This window comes from Cervus canadensis, chromosome 12 (assembly GCF_019320065.1).
Source record: "Cervus canadensis isolate Bull #8, Minnesota chromosome 12, ASM1932006v1, whole genome shotgun sequence".
Classification (NCBI taxonomy): domain Eukaryota; kingdom Metazoa; phylum Chordata; class Mammalia; order Artiodactyla; family Cervidae; genus Cervus; species Cervus canadensis.
The window spans coordinates 2,563,943-2,580,101 of NC_057397.1; the positions used below are offsets into that span (position 1 = coordinate 2,563,943).

Here is a 16,159-nt window from a genome sequence, read left to right on the forward strand (position 1 = left end):
AAAGAGAGAATGAGATTGACAGCTAAAAAAAGAATTGTGGAACATTTGTTGGTAACCAAGCATTTTTAGGTCATGAATCACCCATGATAAAGTATTGGAATGTATCCTCCATAGGTACCAAATTTTGCATGTGTTTTCATGCAAGCAACTCCGTGAAACCCAGAGCCCAAGCTAAGAAACCTAAGGTGATGGGTTGGTTTCATGGTGGAGAAATGTGGGTATGTTTTCACACAAAGACTGAAGTGTCAGTGTCCAGGGTAGATGGGGCGTGTAGGAGATGGGGAGGAGAAGGGGGAAATTGGAGATGGATGTCCAACTGGCTTCAAATAGCCACCCTTTCTCTCAGAAGAAACAAAGAGGGAAAGATGGGAGGCTTCACAGAGAGCAGAAAGGGGGCAGAAAGTTAAAGCTGATGCTAATGGTCACTTTTCCTCCGGGAGGCAAGGGATCAGGCACCTTCTGAGAGGGCAAGTGTCATGGTGATGCCTGGCTGAGGAGACTGGAAAAGAGAGGACCACAGTATCAGGCTGCACAGAGAGTTCAGTGGAGGCTGAAGACTCAAAACCTATAAAGGCGCCAGTCTGTTTGTGGGTATTTCTTTAGCTGTGCTCAGGTTGAGACAAGTTGCAGAGAAAGCAGGCCCATTGGGTTAATCCAACTGAAGGGAAGGGGGTTGAGAGTGCTGTGGCAGAAGGGAAGTTGAAACGCTTGACCAAGCAATGAGAGGCCCTGGTTTATGAGAAGCCAGTGAAGATGGGCAACCTGGAGGAGGTTAGAAAGTGGAAATCATAGTGAAATGAAAGAGCTGATTTTAATGGAATAAAGTATAAAAATTCTGGGAGGAAGGAGGGCTGTGGGATGTAGCAGCATGTGGCACTTTGAATGAATGGCATTGGCATGGCAATGGAACCCAGTGCCCTGACAGTTTGGCTGTGGAGGTGCTTGGCTGGGGTGAGTGCAGGTACAGTTTTCTGTGTTTGAAGAGGTCAAGAAACTGCGACCAGAATGAGAAATGAGCCATCATTATCATAGATGATAAAGTCACTCGAGATTTTAGCAGTAGCTGGGGTGAAGATGGAAATTATCTTGGCAAAGATAATTGGAAGAATCATCTTTGCTGGCAAAGATAATTCCAGCTAGCAAAGAACTGGAAGAATGTGGGGGAATGACCAGACATCCCTAGTTGGGGATGAGAGAAATACTAGAATGTTCCATAGCCAGAAGACTGTAACCCAAAATGAAGGCCGGGAACTTTATGGTAGGAACCCTTGTTTCCAGGACACAGTGAATAGGGAAGGATGAGGGGTTTGCTGTGGCAACAGGGAGGTGGTTTCAGAGAGCTGGGAGCCACAGGAGCCTGGTTCAGAAGTAGGATAAGACCATGTGGATTTAGGCTTGGATTCTACCCTCGAATTGGAGGGCAGCTCATATTTGCCAACTTTTCCTTCTACCAAATAAGAACCATCAAAAAATCCAAACCAAACAAATCTTTGTCATTTTGTAAAAGGACTTTAACATGCCAAGTTAGGAAGGAAGGGCAACTATCAATGTGTCATGCTGCTGCTGCTAAGTCGCTTCAGTCGTATCCGACTCTGTGCGACCCCATAGACGGCAGCCCACCAGGCTCATCTGTCCCTGGGATTCTCCAGGCAAGAATACTGGAGTGGGTTGCCATTAAAATTACAATATTTTAGCTTCCATATAGCATTCCCCAGATGACTCCTCATTCTTGGAAAAAGTACAGAAACTCCCTGTCAACTTTCCTGTTGAGTTTTTGGTTCCCAGAATGTAGACCCTCCACCCATCATGGTGCATAGTGACTGAACCCATGGCCCTCTGTCTCTGCCTTCTGGACCAGTGGTGGCAAACCACAGCATGCAGCATGTTCAGAACCTATAATCTGAGAATGGATATATAACATACAGAGAGTATGCAGCAGAGAACGAATGTGGGGCAGCCAAGCTTAAAATATTTAGTATCTGGCTTCTAACAGAAAAGTCTTGCTGACCCTGCTGTAGCCTGAATATGTGTTGTCTTCTCCATCCTTCCTCCCAAGTCCCTGAATCATCTGAGCAGGTCTTCTCTGGTCCTCCCAGGCCACATAACCTACCCCTCACTGTGTGACAGGCTTGATCAGGAAAGTAAAGAGGTGGCAGCAGTCCTACTAATGCTGTTAATGCTCATGTTTTGGCTGAAAATGCCCTGTTTTATTGATACAAATGACAACATGTACACCCTCGTGCATTCAGCAGCATGGCACAGAGGTAGAAGCTCTGGCTTTGGAGGCCAACACACAGGGGTGACTCTTTAATAAATGTTACTGAGCACTCTCACATGCCAAGCAGTTTGCAGGCATGAGTCCATTCAGCCCTCACCCTCACCATGCGTCCAAGGCTCACTGACTTCTCATGCCATGACACATGTTGGATGCAATGACATGGCACTGGGAAAACCAGGTGGAAGACTGGCCCAGCAGCCTCCACCCCCCTCCTCCAAGAGACTGGAAGGATCAAGAGCAAACTCTGACCCTTAGCATATGGGAAGCCCTGACTCAGGTGACATCGGGTGGCCAGACTATTCCAGTTTACAGAGTGCAGCGTACCCTAAATCAGAGCTAGCAGTGGGCAGAGCTTGGGACTGGGGCAGGCAGACTGCCCCCAGAGTGGTCCTGCCTTAGAACATGCATGCAGTGGTGACCAGAACAGTCACGTACACAACTCTGTATAAATTAAGTGAAACAACACGTAGCACATCGCAATGTGTCTGTAAATAGGAGCTGCTTAAGAAACATCAGCCGTTGTAATATGACGTGATAAGAACTATCATTAGGCTCAGCATGTCTGTGCAATAGGGAGTGCAGCAAGCTCACTGTGAGTCAAGGAATGGACGTTTTTGCTGAATATTCACTCACTGTAGTAGTTCGGGCTATGTAACAAAATGCCACTAACTGAAGGCTTAAACAATAGAAAATTAGTCTCTCCCAATTCTGGAGGCTGGACGTCCAAGGTCAAGGTGCTTGCAGGGTGGGTCCCTTCTGATGGCCGTGAGGGAAGGATCTATTCCAGAACCCTCTCCTTGGCTTGTTGGTGGTGGTCTTCTCCCTATGTCTGCTCATCATTTTTCCATTAATGCCCACTTCTAGGACTTAATTTCCCCTTTTCATGAAGACCCCAGTCTCTCTGGATTAGGGACCAGGGCTTCCCTGGAGGCCCTAGTGGTTAAGAACCCACCTGGCAATGCAGGTAGATGTAAGAGATGTGGGTTTGATCCTTGGGTTGTGAAGATCCCCTGGAGAAGGGCATGGCAACCCCCTGCAGTATTCTTGCCTCAAAAATCCCAAGGGCAGAGAAGCTTGGTGGGCTACCATCCATAGGGTCACAAAGAGTTGGACACAACTGAAGCGACTTAGCGCAGCAAGCACTGATGACCCTATTTTAACTTGATTACCTCCGTAAAGCCCTGTCTTCAAATAGCGTCCCATTCAGAGGTGCGGGGGGTTAGGGTGAGTTTGAAGTGTGAATCTTGGAGTGGGGGCGGGACACAGTTCTACCACAGTGCTCAGCACCATCCCTCTGCTAAGCTCCGGAAGTGCAAAGTCAAAGATGAAAACACGCCTCCTGGGGAGCTCAGAAGTAGGTATTTAGGGGCTGAACAGAGGTAAATATGTCCCTGGATACTTTTATAGTGTTATAAGTGTTGAAATGGGCCCAGTAGGGTCTGCTTTAAAGGTCAGACATGAGAGACAGATAGTTAGCTCTGGTCCCATTTTCATCTTGCAGATGATTGCAAAATAACAAGGGGTTCTTTTTTCTTTCTGTTATCAAAGGAACATCTAGGTTTTTTTTTTTTGGTTTTTTTTTTTTGCTAATGAGGGTAAAAATAGCCCAATGTGATGTGGTTCTCACTTGAAAGACGGTGTCTGGTGAGAAATGAGGATGTCTGAGCAGTGGTCCCATCTAATAATGATAGCACACAAGTTTCGTCATCAGCTAGAGCTTGTGGCCATAAAACTGTGAAAGCAGCGTCAACAACCCTGTTACCCTCTGTTTATGCCAAGATCGCAGAGGATTGCTGTTGCCTGAAATGATTTTCCTGTCTGAAAGCCTTTTCCTGTCTGAAAGACTTCAAAACTTTGATGTTTTCCCCCAGCCAGCCAGCCTGGGCATGGAAACCACCTCCATTATTTCCTCCAACTTTCCCCATATCCAGCATTGATAAGCGTTAAGGAGCAGAAAGGAATTCTTGGTTCTTGACTACAAGAAAAACAGTATGAGTCCTGGCTTCTTTTCAGTGCTTTAGAGTTTCTACTTTTTATCTCCATTCTTGGTGATTCTTAAGAAAATCCCATCAGTCTTTTCATTTAACAAATGGGTCTGTGATTATTTGAACATTGGCGAGGTCAGGCAGTCACAACTGGCTTGACATCTCTGCACTTGGATCTGATTGAAAACCTTTGAAAGGCTCCTTGCCCTCGTTTTGAGAGGTGAAGGCCAGAGTGGATGCTTGCCCTTGCTAACGCAGTCAGCAAGGGACAGACCTGCTCCTCCTGTCTCAACACAGGTCTGCAGTTATGTGGGCGTTTGTTTTGTTGTGGCTATTTTTAACACCTGAAATTACTCTATTTGAACCTTAAAATCAAAACCAAACATTTTCTTCTTTAACTGACATCTTTCTGGAAAGAACAAAGGAAGGCAGGAAGACAGGAAGGCAAGAAAAGAGGAAGGAGGGAGGGAGGATGTGAAGGGAGTGAAATACAACTTTCCATATATTGGTGGAAATTTTCAAATGTGTTTTTAGTCTAGCGATTTTTTTAAGCTTACTCGACATTAATATGGAATAATGCTGCCTGGAAGGGAATGGAAGGACCCTGGTATCACACTGAGGCCTGCCCTACCCAAAGTTGCCCCCCTACCCTCAGCCCACCCTACCTCAGCAATGCTGTGGAGTGCAGGGAGACATAATCAAAGCAGCAGGAGATTTCAAAACCTTCCTCCTGCCTTCACCTGATCCCTCCCCCTGCCACCACCGCCACAGGCTTGTCCCAGGACCCCTGGCTTTCTGCCCGGGGGATTCTATCCACACCTCCCCTCCCGCCTCTGGCTCTGGGACTCCTCGGGGAGGGCATTAGCACAGTGGACCCGGGCCACGTGCCCGACACTGAGGCCTGCTGCCGAACACAGCGACATTCGGAAACAGGAGCATTTTGAAATTTTATGAGCCCAGCGCATCCCCAAGGGAACCCATCGCTGCCGCCACCCTCTGTCCTGCTCTGTGCCCCCACGCCGTGTTCTTTCTTTCCTCGTGGACATTTTCCACCGCACGGTCTGTTGTCCAACCCAGAAATCCCATGGTCTTTATCACCGTCTCCCTTACCCCGTCCTGTCAATCCTGCCTCCTCGGCCCCTCTGGGAACTGTCCTTTCCTTTCCACTCCAAATCTTTCTTTCTTGGCCACACTAGGCAGCTTGCAGGATCTTAGTTCCCCGAGCAGGGATTGAACCAGCGCCATGGCAGCGAAAGCACCAAGTCCTAAGCACTGGACTGCTAGCGAACTCCAGTGACCTTTTTTAAATAAGTGATGCTGGCAATACGATTTGTAAAATAGATTTTACACCAAGGGAAAAAACTAACCAACAAACCACAGAGGCTGCATTTCAGGGGAGACTATCCCTTTGGGTGAGTCTGAAAGCCACCACCACCTCATTCACCTGGTGAATAAACCAGAACCCTTGGAGTAAACTGTAGATGCTGAAGCCGAAGGAGCTGGGCTCAAGCCCAAGCAGCACCACTTGTTGGCTAAGCCCTTTGCGTGTGTTTCCGGATCTGTTTGCTCGCCTGTAAAATGTGCACGTAATGGTGGCCACAGCATGGTTTATCGTGAATATTAAGTGGCAGTGGTATTGCTGAGTTCTTGACAAATTAGTGGACTCTTATGAAGTGCTACCAAGACTACCTAGCTTTCATGCTTCACTATGATCTTGCATTCACAAGGGATTTGTTGTCAGAGTTTTTCATGAGGTGCGTATTGAACCCCAGATGTTGGTTTCAGCATGGCAGCAATGATTCATCCAGGGGTCCTGTGGGCCAGGGGAGGGGCCAGGTGCCGGGTGTGGCAGAAAGCTGGCTCCAAGCCCTGGGATGGCCACTGATGAGCTGGCTCTCACTCTGGCAGTGACAGTCACCCTTTAATTAGAGCGTTTTCCCTTAGACATCAACCTAAACGTCGAGGGCAGTCAAAGCTTCCATTTTAAGACCATAATTGGCAGGTTCAGTCCTGAAATCCCATCATAAGTTTTCTCTGAAATTTCCCTGTACTCACCATCTAATAATATGTGCCTCAGATCAGCCGTGTTGCAAAAATGCCACTTGCACTGACCATAGAAATAGCAACACATGGAGGATGCTTAAGATAATGACAGCCCTGGCTTTCCTGCAGGGAAACCAGGTCCCAAGTTCAGAAATACATGGTTCAAGATTCTGAGAGTGGTCCCACGGCTCCAGGATGAGTATGGGTGTCTCACCTTCCCCTTCCTGAATCCACATGAGATCTGGTTGCGTTATTTGACCACTTCTCTGAGTACACCTTTTTTTTCCTCTCTTTTTCTTCCTTCCTTCTATCCTTTCCTATGCTTTTTTTCTAATTGAAAAAAAAAAGGGTAGTGGTGCTAGATTGTTTCGCTACTTTATTTACCATTCTAATTTTAGTGACCCTCAGTACTGTGGTGTCAAAGACAGGTTAGAGATAAAAATAATAGGCTTCCTCATATAGCTAAGAGCTTTTGCTATCAAAGACAACAACCTTTTCCTGTCCGAGGATGGTCTTCCGGAGAGGATGCTCACCCCGTGGGAGGCTCAGAGGGGTGCAGAGAAGCACTGACTTACAGCCAAGAGGCTCAGTGTCCTTAGAAAGTCTCATAACCTCTCCCGGCTCCTGCCTCCTCACGTTTGATCCCTGTCTGGGGCGCTGTGTGAATCAAGCGCAATGAAGTTTTACAGACAGGGAGACAAGGCGATGGAGTATCGCTCCCAGAGGGCTTGGGTGGTGAGTAAGGGCACCTTGTGGGTGTGAAGTGTTGCACCTAAGATGGCCATTGCATTTTGCCAGCACAAGGTAGATGCCCACAGATATTTGTCATAAGGGTACACTGTGTGGTCTTCTAAAAAAAGTCAAAGACAGAAGGAAAAATGAATAGACAAGTAGGTTTTCCCTGTTAATTATCAATTCTGTACACTGAACCACTCTGTATGGTATTCAGGTATTAGCACGCCATCACAGAGGCCTATTTTGGGAGGCGACATTGTGCCCTCTTCAATGCCACGTGTGGTTAGAACGCTGCACCCACCCCCCTGGCCCACCCACAGTCCTTCCTCGGCGGCAGCCTGAGGCCCCTGCAGGGTCTCCTCTGTCCTCACAGGGACACCGGCGCTCTGGTAGGGCTCTTCACCTCTGCCAAGCATTTCTCCGGCAGCCACAGCCTGATGATGCCTCTCACTCTCGTGGTGACAGAGAGCCCCGCACTCAGGATAGGGGAGCGGCACATTCTTGGGAAAGCTGTTTTCACATCCCCGTGCCTCACAGGCTTCATCTCTTATTTTTAAAATTCTTTTAAAAATTTTGATTGGAGAACGACTGCCTTGCAATGCGTTAATGTCTGCTGCGCAGCGCTGTGAATCAGCTCGGTTCAGTTCAGTCGCTCCGTTGTGTCCGACTCTGCGACCCCATGGGCTGCAGCACCCCAGGCCTCCCTGTCCGTGACCAACTCCCGGAGTTTACTCAAACTCATGTTCATTGAGTCAGTGACGCCATCCAACCATCTCATCCTCATCAACTATACGCGCAGATACATCCCCTCCCTCGCGGGCCTCCCTGCCGCCGCCCCGCCCCGCCCCTCTAAGTCATCACAGAGCAACGAGCTGAGTTCCCGCTGTCACACGGCAGCTTCCCACTGGCGATCTGTCTTACACACGGTCGAGCGTATGTGTCAGTGCTGCCCTTTGTCATGCGGAGGGAAGCAAGTCAGAAAGACAGAAACAAATACCGCATATTCATGTATAGATGTGGAATCTAGAAAATGGTACTGAGGAACCTATTTGCAGGGCAGGAATAGAGATGCAGACACAGAGAATGGACTGTGGACACAGAGGAGGAAGGGAGGATGGGACGAATTGTCTTCATCTTTTAAAGAGGATGTCTTGGCTGGGGTTTTCCAGGAAAGACTCTGAGATAGAGTTGCCTGCAGAAAGTTTAGTGCACAGTGCTCTTGGGAGCAACACATGTAAGGAAGCGAAGGGGCAGAACTGGGCCGGGGGTGAAGTAGAACATGGATGCAAACCAAACCCTGGCCACATGGACGCCTCAGTGAGCTGTGAAGCTGAGTTGGCCACTGGGGGTTGTCCCATCTTGGGGCCAGAGAGTTGGAACTTTGGAGATCCACCTGAACTAGTTTGGGGATGAAGGTTGACCCTGTGGAGGGAGGCAGCTGGCCTAGTCCTAGGTAATTCCTAGGGAGGGACTCGGCTAGCAGCCCCAACCACTTGGGGAAATGAGAGCTTTCTCCAGCTTCCCGGTACTTGGGGAAATGAGAGCCTTGGCCCTGAAGGCAGCCTGCACAGTGCATCACAAAACACCATATAACCAGCACTGTGTGCGTGCTCAGCCATGTCCAACTCTTTGTGATCCCCTGGGCCCTGTCAGGCTCCTTTGTCCCTGTGATTCTGCAGGCAAGAATACTTCAGTGGGTAGCCATTCCCATTTCCAGGGCATCTTCCTGGCCTAGGCATCAAACCCTACTCTCTTGTATCTCCTGCACTGGCGGGCAGATTCTTTCCCACTGTGCCATCCAACACTGATGAGCCTGTTATTATCATGGGTGCTGGCATTATTCTGATTTTTGCGCTATAACAACCGTGTGTGTGTGTTGGTCACTCAGTCGTGTCTGATTCTTTGTGACCCCATGGACTGTAGCTCTCCAGGCTCCTCCTTCCTTGGGATTCTCCAGGCAAGTATACTGGAGTGGGTTACCATTGCCTTCTCCAGGGACTCTTCCCTACCCAGGATCAAACCCGGGTTTCCTGCATTGGCAGGTGGATTCTTTACCATCTGAGCTACCAGCGAAGCCCATAACAACTGTACTATGATGTTTTTCTTATCCTTTCACATTCTCTCCCATTCTCCTGTAAGCTGCTCAGTAGAAATGCCCACGCATTTGTTGATTTGTTTGTTTTGTTTTTTTTAACCTCTGTATTCCCAGGCTTGAGCACATAGAAATTTGGAGTTTGGCTCATAGAAATCATTGAAAAATTGTTGTAGAATGGAGAGATGGGTAAAGAAGTGGGGTCACATGAGAATGGAGACCCCCGGAGGAAGCCCTGGGCGCCCTCTGGGAGCATCGTGTGACACCCCACTGATGGTCCCCTTCTTTCCCTACCAGTCACTCTGGACTCGTGGCAGTCCCTGGCCCTCTCTTCAGCGATCGTTGATCCATCCATCAGGAACTTTGACATTGCCCACATCAGCACCGCTGCCATGGGGAACTTCTCTGCGGCCCGAGACCGCTGCTTGTGGGGTAAGGGGAGTGTCCACCCTCTAGGTAGGGGGTGGATTGGGACGAGGGTCCTCTCACACAAGTGCTGCTGAAGATTCTGATCTCATAAACACATAGGAGACCCCAAGATCACCTGGGTGGGGTGCCTGGCCAGAAGGATGTCACCTGGGGGAGGAGCCCTGGCTGGGTTCTCCTCTGTAGTCTCCTCATCCTCCTGCAGAGTTGGCCCATGGCCAGGGTCTCCAAGAGGCTAAGCCAGCCAGAAAATGAGCAACACCGAATCAGGTTAGAGGAAGGATCTAGGAGGTTAGTCTGAGACTCAGGAGATGGGTGGAGGCTGTGATGGCTGTCCTCAGATGACAGGTGGGTAGTCATGACAGTGAAGAAAGATTGTTCTGGCCAAGTTCATGGCGCAAAGGGAAGACCTGTGTTGTGGTTGTTCTGTTGCTCAATCACTTCCGACTCCGTGACCTCATGAGCTGCAGCATGCCAGGCTTCCCTGACTGTCACTATCTACCAGAGTTTGCTCAAATTCATGTCCATTGAGTCAGTGATGCCATCCAACCATCTCATCGTCTGTCTCCCCCTTCTCCTCCTGCCCTCAACATTTTTCAATGCAATACAGAGAACTTTCTAATAGGCAAAGCTGTCCACAGATGCCTACTTCCTTTAGAGGGTTTTGGTCACTGGTATGTAAACAAAAGCTAGGTGACAACCTGATCAGAAGGTTCTACAAAGACTTTACCTTATGAAAGAGGTCACGATTAGATAACATTTGTGAAAGTGAAAGTCGCTCAGTTGTGTCCAACTCTTTGTGACCCCATGGACCTTACAGTTCATGGAATTCTCCAGGCCAGAATGCTGGAGTGGGTAGCCTTTCCCTTCTCCAAGGGATCTTCCCAACCCAGGGATCAAACCCAGTTCTCCTGCATTGCAGGCAGATTCCTTACCAGCTGAGCCACAAGGGAAGCCCATTTATGCTTCTGCAATTATGAGGTTCCATGGATCTCCTCCTCTACAAGGTTAGATAATAACATGCCCAAATTACAGACAGGGCTGCCATGTACAGTTGTACAGGTTGTACACTGTACAACTCTGTGTGGTACCACAACACAGAGATTAGGCTATGAATCAGGGCTTTAGGCAATGCCTGACTTGCTCAATTGAATGAAATGTCATTATTTTCAGGGCTGTTCTTAGGACTAAATATCCTAATGCCATGAATCATTTAAACTGTCTAGGGCAGGACCTGGTTTACATGGGAAAGGACATAACCCTTGATGGAACATGATGAGTGTGATGAGGCAGGAGGCAGAGGGAGATGAGGCTGAAGAGGAAGGCATGGGGTAGAACATGAAGAGCCTTGTCTTGTATGACTTAATCCTGAGGCCAGTGGGGAGCCATGAAGGTGCTCTAAACAGAAAAATGACAAGAGCACATTTGTGAATAAATAACTAAAGAAAACCCTGACTGTTGTGTGGAAAATAGATTGATGGGAGAGTTGAGTCCCCCACCACCACTGTTTTATTCCAAGATTCCAGCCCTGTGCCAGGTGCTAAAATGAAGGAGTGAGTGTTTGCTTGTATGTATGCATGCATAATTGGATAGATGAATGGATGATGCATAAGTGGATGTATAGATTCATGAAGTGTGATTGGAGGAAGGATGGCTAGCTGGCTTATGCTCTTAAAAACTGTGACTTTGGGCTGACCCTGAAGGAAAGTGAGGAGACTGCAGAGGAGTGCTCACCCATGTCTGCTCTCCCAGATGGATTTCTTCCTGCCAGGCACCTCAGGTTGTCTTGGGACAAATGGAAGAGTGGGTAGATGGATGATACACAGATTCACGGATGTATAATTGCATGAATGGATGAATGGATGATGTTTGGATAGATGGGAGGATGCATGCATGGATTCATGGATGTATGGTTAGATGGCAGGATGGATGGATGAATTCATGGATCACAACTGGATGGATGGATCAGTTCAGTTCAGTTCACTTGCTCAGTCGTGTCCGACTCTTTGCAACCCCATGAATCACAGCACGTCAGGTCTCCCTGTCCATCACCAACTCCCAGAGTTTACTCAAACTCAAGTCCATCAAGTCGGTGATGCCATCCAGCCATCTCATTCTGTCGCCCCCTTCTCCTCCTGCTCCCAATCCCTCCCAGCATCAGGGTCTTTTCAAATGAGTCAATTCTTCGCATGAGGTGGCCAAAGTATTGGAGTTTCAGCTTCAGCATCAGTCCTTCCAATGAACACCCAGGACTGATCTCCTTTAGGATGGACTGGTTGGATCTCCTTGCAGTCCAAGGGACTGTCATGAGTGTCCTCCAACACCACAGTTCAAAAGCACCAATTCTTTGGCATTCAGCTTTCTTCACAGTCCAACTCACATCCATACATGACTACTGGAAAAACCATAGCCTTGACTAGATGGACCTTTGTTGGCAAAGTAATGTCTCTGCTTTTTAATATCCTATCTAGGTTGGTCATAACTTTCCTTCCAAGGAGGAAGCGTCTTTTAATTTCATGGCTGCAATCACCATTTGCAGTGATTTTGGAGCCCAGAAAAATAAAGTCTGTAACTGTTTCCACTGTTTCCCCATCTATTTGCCATGAAGTGATGGGACCAGATGCCATGATCTTAGTTTTCTGAATGTTGAGCTTTAAACCAACTCTTTCACTCTCCTCTTTCACTTTCATCAAGAGGCTTTTTAGTTCTTCTTCACTTTCTGCCATAAGGGTGGTGTCATCTGCATATCTGAGGTTATTGATATTTCTCCCAGCAATCTTGATTCCAGCTTGTGCTTCTTCCAGCCCAGCGTTTCTCATGATGTATTCTGCATATAAGTTAAATAAGCAGGGTGACAATATACAGCCTTGATGTACTCCATTTTCTATTTGGAACCAGTCTGTTCCATGTCCAGTTCTAACTGTTGCTTCCTGACCTGCATACAGACTTCTCAAGAGGCAGGTCAGGTGGTCTGGTATTCCCATCTCTTTCAGAATTTTCCACAATTTATTGTGATCCACACAGTCAAAGGCTTTGGCATAGCCAATAAAACAGAAATAGATGTTTTCTGGAACTCTCTTGCTTTTTAGATGATCCAGCAGATGTTGGCAATTTGATCTCTGGTTCCTCTGCCTTTTCTAAAACCAGTTTGAACATCTGGAAGGTCATGGTTCACATATAGCTGAAGCCTGGCTTGGAGAATTTTGAGCATTACTTTACTAGCGTGTGAGATGAGTGCAATTGTGTGGCAGTTTGAGTGTTCTTTGGGATTGCCTTTCTTTGGGATTGGAATGAAAACGGACCTTTTCCAGTCCTGTGGCCACTGCTGAGTTTTCCAGATTTGCTGGCATATTGAGTGCAGCACTTTCACAGCATCATCTTTCAGGATTTGAAATAGCTCAACTGGAATTCCATCACCTCCACTAGTTTTGTTCATAGTGATGCTTTCTAAGGCCCACTTGACTTCACATTCCATGATGTCTGGCTCTAGGTGAGTGATCACACCATCTTGATTATCTGGGTCATGAAGATCTTTTCTGTACAGTTCTTCTGTGTATTTTTGCCACCTCTTAATATCTTCTGCTTCTGTTAGGTCCATACCATTTCTGTCCTTTACTGAACCCATCTTTGCCTGAAATGTTCCCTTGATATCTCTAATTTTCTTGAAAAGATCTCTAGTCTTTCCCATTCTACTGTTTTCCTCTATTTCTTTGCATTGATCACTGAGGAAGGCTTTCTTGTCTCTCCTGGCTATTCTTTGGAACTCTGCATTCAAATGGGAATATCTTTCCTTTTCTCCTTTGCTTTTTGCTTCTCTTCTTTTCACAGCTATTTGTAAGGTCTCCTCAGACAGCCATTTTGCCTTTTTGCATTTGTTTTCCATGGGGATGGTCTTGATCCCTGTCTCCTGTACAATGTTATGAACCTCCATCCATAGTTCATCAGGCACTCTGTCTATCAGATCTAGTCCCTTAGATCTATTTCTCACTTTCACTGTATAGTCATAAAGGATTTGATTTAGGTCATACCTGAATGGTTTAGTGCTTTTCCCTACTTTCTTCAATTTAAGTCTGAATTTGGCAATAAGGAGTTCATGATCTGAGCCACAGTCAGCTCCCAGTCATGAATTTATGAATGTATGGTTGGATGGTAAGATAGGTGGTTGGATAGATGAATGGATGAATTGGATGGGTTCACGGATGCATGACTGGATGGATGGATCAGTGGATGCATGGATTCATGAATATGTTTTTGAATACTTGACTGAGATGATCTCTCAAGCTCAATCCCCACCCTTCTCCTCCTCCGCAGAGTGTTCCCGTCACCAGGACTGCCTTGTGACCACTCTGCAGACACAACCTGGAGCTGTGAGGTGTGTGTTCTATGCTGATACCCAGAGCTGCACACATAGCCTGCAGGCCAAGAACTGCCGACTTCTGCTCCACGAAGAGGCCACCTATATCTACCGGAAGCCGAGTGAGTGCCAGCCTGTGTCTTTGCAGACATTCCTGAGGGCCTGGCTATGGCTGGGAGGGACTGTCCAAGCATGTGGTGACTCATGGGCGGTGGCTTTTGAGGTTCTTAAGGAAAAGTCAGTCATAATCATCTTAGGCTATGTGGCACTTACATGGGATGAACTGAAGGAAGACAAAAAAGTCTACTTCTGACCTAGAACTTCTCTTCACTGTCTGTATTCATGACTTCTTTTGAGTTATAGAAGCCATTTTGGCCTTTGAGTTTCTGCATAAAATAATTCATTAGGCCACTTTTTAGTACTGTTTCAGAGTTTATAAAGTTGTTTCACATACCTTATCTTGTTGGATCCTCATGTTATCCTGTGAGATATCAAGATAGAGGATTGATCCCCGTCTTAGAGACCAGGAGACTCTGGTCCAGAGAAGTTAGGTTACTTCTCTGATTTCACACAGCTAGTGATGGCAGAACAGGGACTTGGAGCCAGGTCTCCTATCTCTAGAGGCAATCCTCTCCCACAAAACCGCATTGCCTAGTGACCACATCACCATCACCAAAGAGTGTGGTTGCTCCTGGCTGGGTTTAGTTTAGAAACATCCAGTAACATGTTATCATGTGCAGCCCTTGTGTTGGGTGCTGGGGATGCAGGGGTGAAGCAGGCAAGGAGCAAGCAGCATATAATTAGAGCCTAAAGTGAAATAATATGAGCTATAGACCAGGAGACATGGGAGCTGAGGCCCTGGGGGACACCCCCTCACGACTAGACATGCTTATGGGATGGAATGAATAACTTTTTAGAAATGTTGGCTGAATCTGCCGTCTTATCTTCAAGAGCAGATGTTTGTTATCTCTCTCTGTAAAGAGTCAGATAATAAATATTTTAGGCTTCACAGCTACAAGTCTCTGTTATAGCTACTCAACTCTGCTGTTGAAGCAGGAAAGTGGCCACAGACAATAACAGATCCATGGGCATGGCTGTGTACCAATAAAACTTTATTTATAAAACCAGGTAGCAGTGGGATTTGGCCCCACCTTGTCCTCAAGAATTAATGGTCCTTCAGGCCTGTCTTGATCCAGGGATGTCCTCTCTGCCCCTTTCCTTCACCTCAGTGTTTAGATCAGGAGAAGGTCCTACAAGAGCTTTGATTCCTATAATAAGGCCCTTAATCTTAAGACTTGCCCTCTATTCAGTTCAGTTCAGTTCAGTCACTCAGTCATGTGCAACTTTTGTGACCCCATGGACTGCAGCAAGCCAGGCTTCCCTGTCCATCACCAACTCCTGGAGGATGTTCAAACTCATGTCCATCGAGTTGGTGACGCCATCCGACCATCTCATCCTCTGTCGTCCCCTTCTCCTCCTGCCTTCAATCTTTCCCAGCATCAGGGTCTTTTCCAATGAGTCAGTTTTTTGCATCAGGTGGCCAAAGTATTGGAGCTTCAGTTTCAGCATCAGTCCTTCCAATGAATATTCAGGACTGATTTCCTTTAGGTTAGACTGGTTTGATCTCCTTGCAGTCCAAGGGACTCTCAGGATGCTTATACCATTTAGTCGAGTTAAATAGATTTCATCCATAGTGTAGCCCATCTGCATGGTAGTCCTGCTGAGAAATGCCTTCACTTTGAGGTTTCAGTTCTGTAAAACAAATTAGACTGCTTCTCTCTCTGTGTGTCTCAAATTCAGCATGAAATGCTCACCCTCCAGCAGAAGACACATGCCCACATGTGTCTACAAAGACATTTATTTGTACGTAAAATACATATAGAGCTACAAACAATTTTCTTAATCTAAATAGTCACAGAGCCTAAATATATGGGTATTCTAGAAAGACTCTCCACTTCTGCAAAAGATTTCAAAAGGAAGAAATGCACAGCAGATATTTTTCCCATGTTGGATCTCATTCCGTCTGGGATACATTGGGCAGCCTCTGGAGGGAGGGTTAAATACCAGTGTCCATGGGAAAGCAGGCTTGCATTCCCTCTAAATTCTTTAGCTTTTATATTTTCTGTCTCTGCTCCCTGCTTGAGATGATGCCACGTTCATGAAATGTGGCTGTTTCCTGCAGAGCAAAAGAGCTGACCTTGGGAGTTTTCACTGCCTTAGCATCCACGGTTGGTCCTGAACGCTGG

At 47.0% G+C, this 16,159-nt stretch overlaps 1 protein-coding gene across 1 annotated transcript in view; it reads left to right on the forward strand.

The window, feature by feature from the left end:
- TG (thyroglobulin) overlaps nt 1-16,159 on the forward strand; it is a 235,697-nt gene that overhangs the window by 101,229 nt on the left and 118,309 nt on the right. The window contains exons 36-37 of the mRNA XM_043483790.1: nt 9,431-9,565; nt 13,871-14,035. Coding sequence (XP_043339725.1) covers nt 9,431-9,565; nt 13,871-14,035 — 300 coding nt within the window. The remainder of the gene's footprint in view (nt 1-9,430; nt 9,566-13,870; nt 14,036-16,159) is intronic.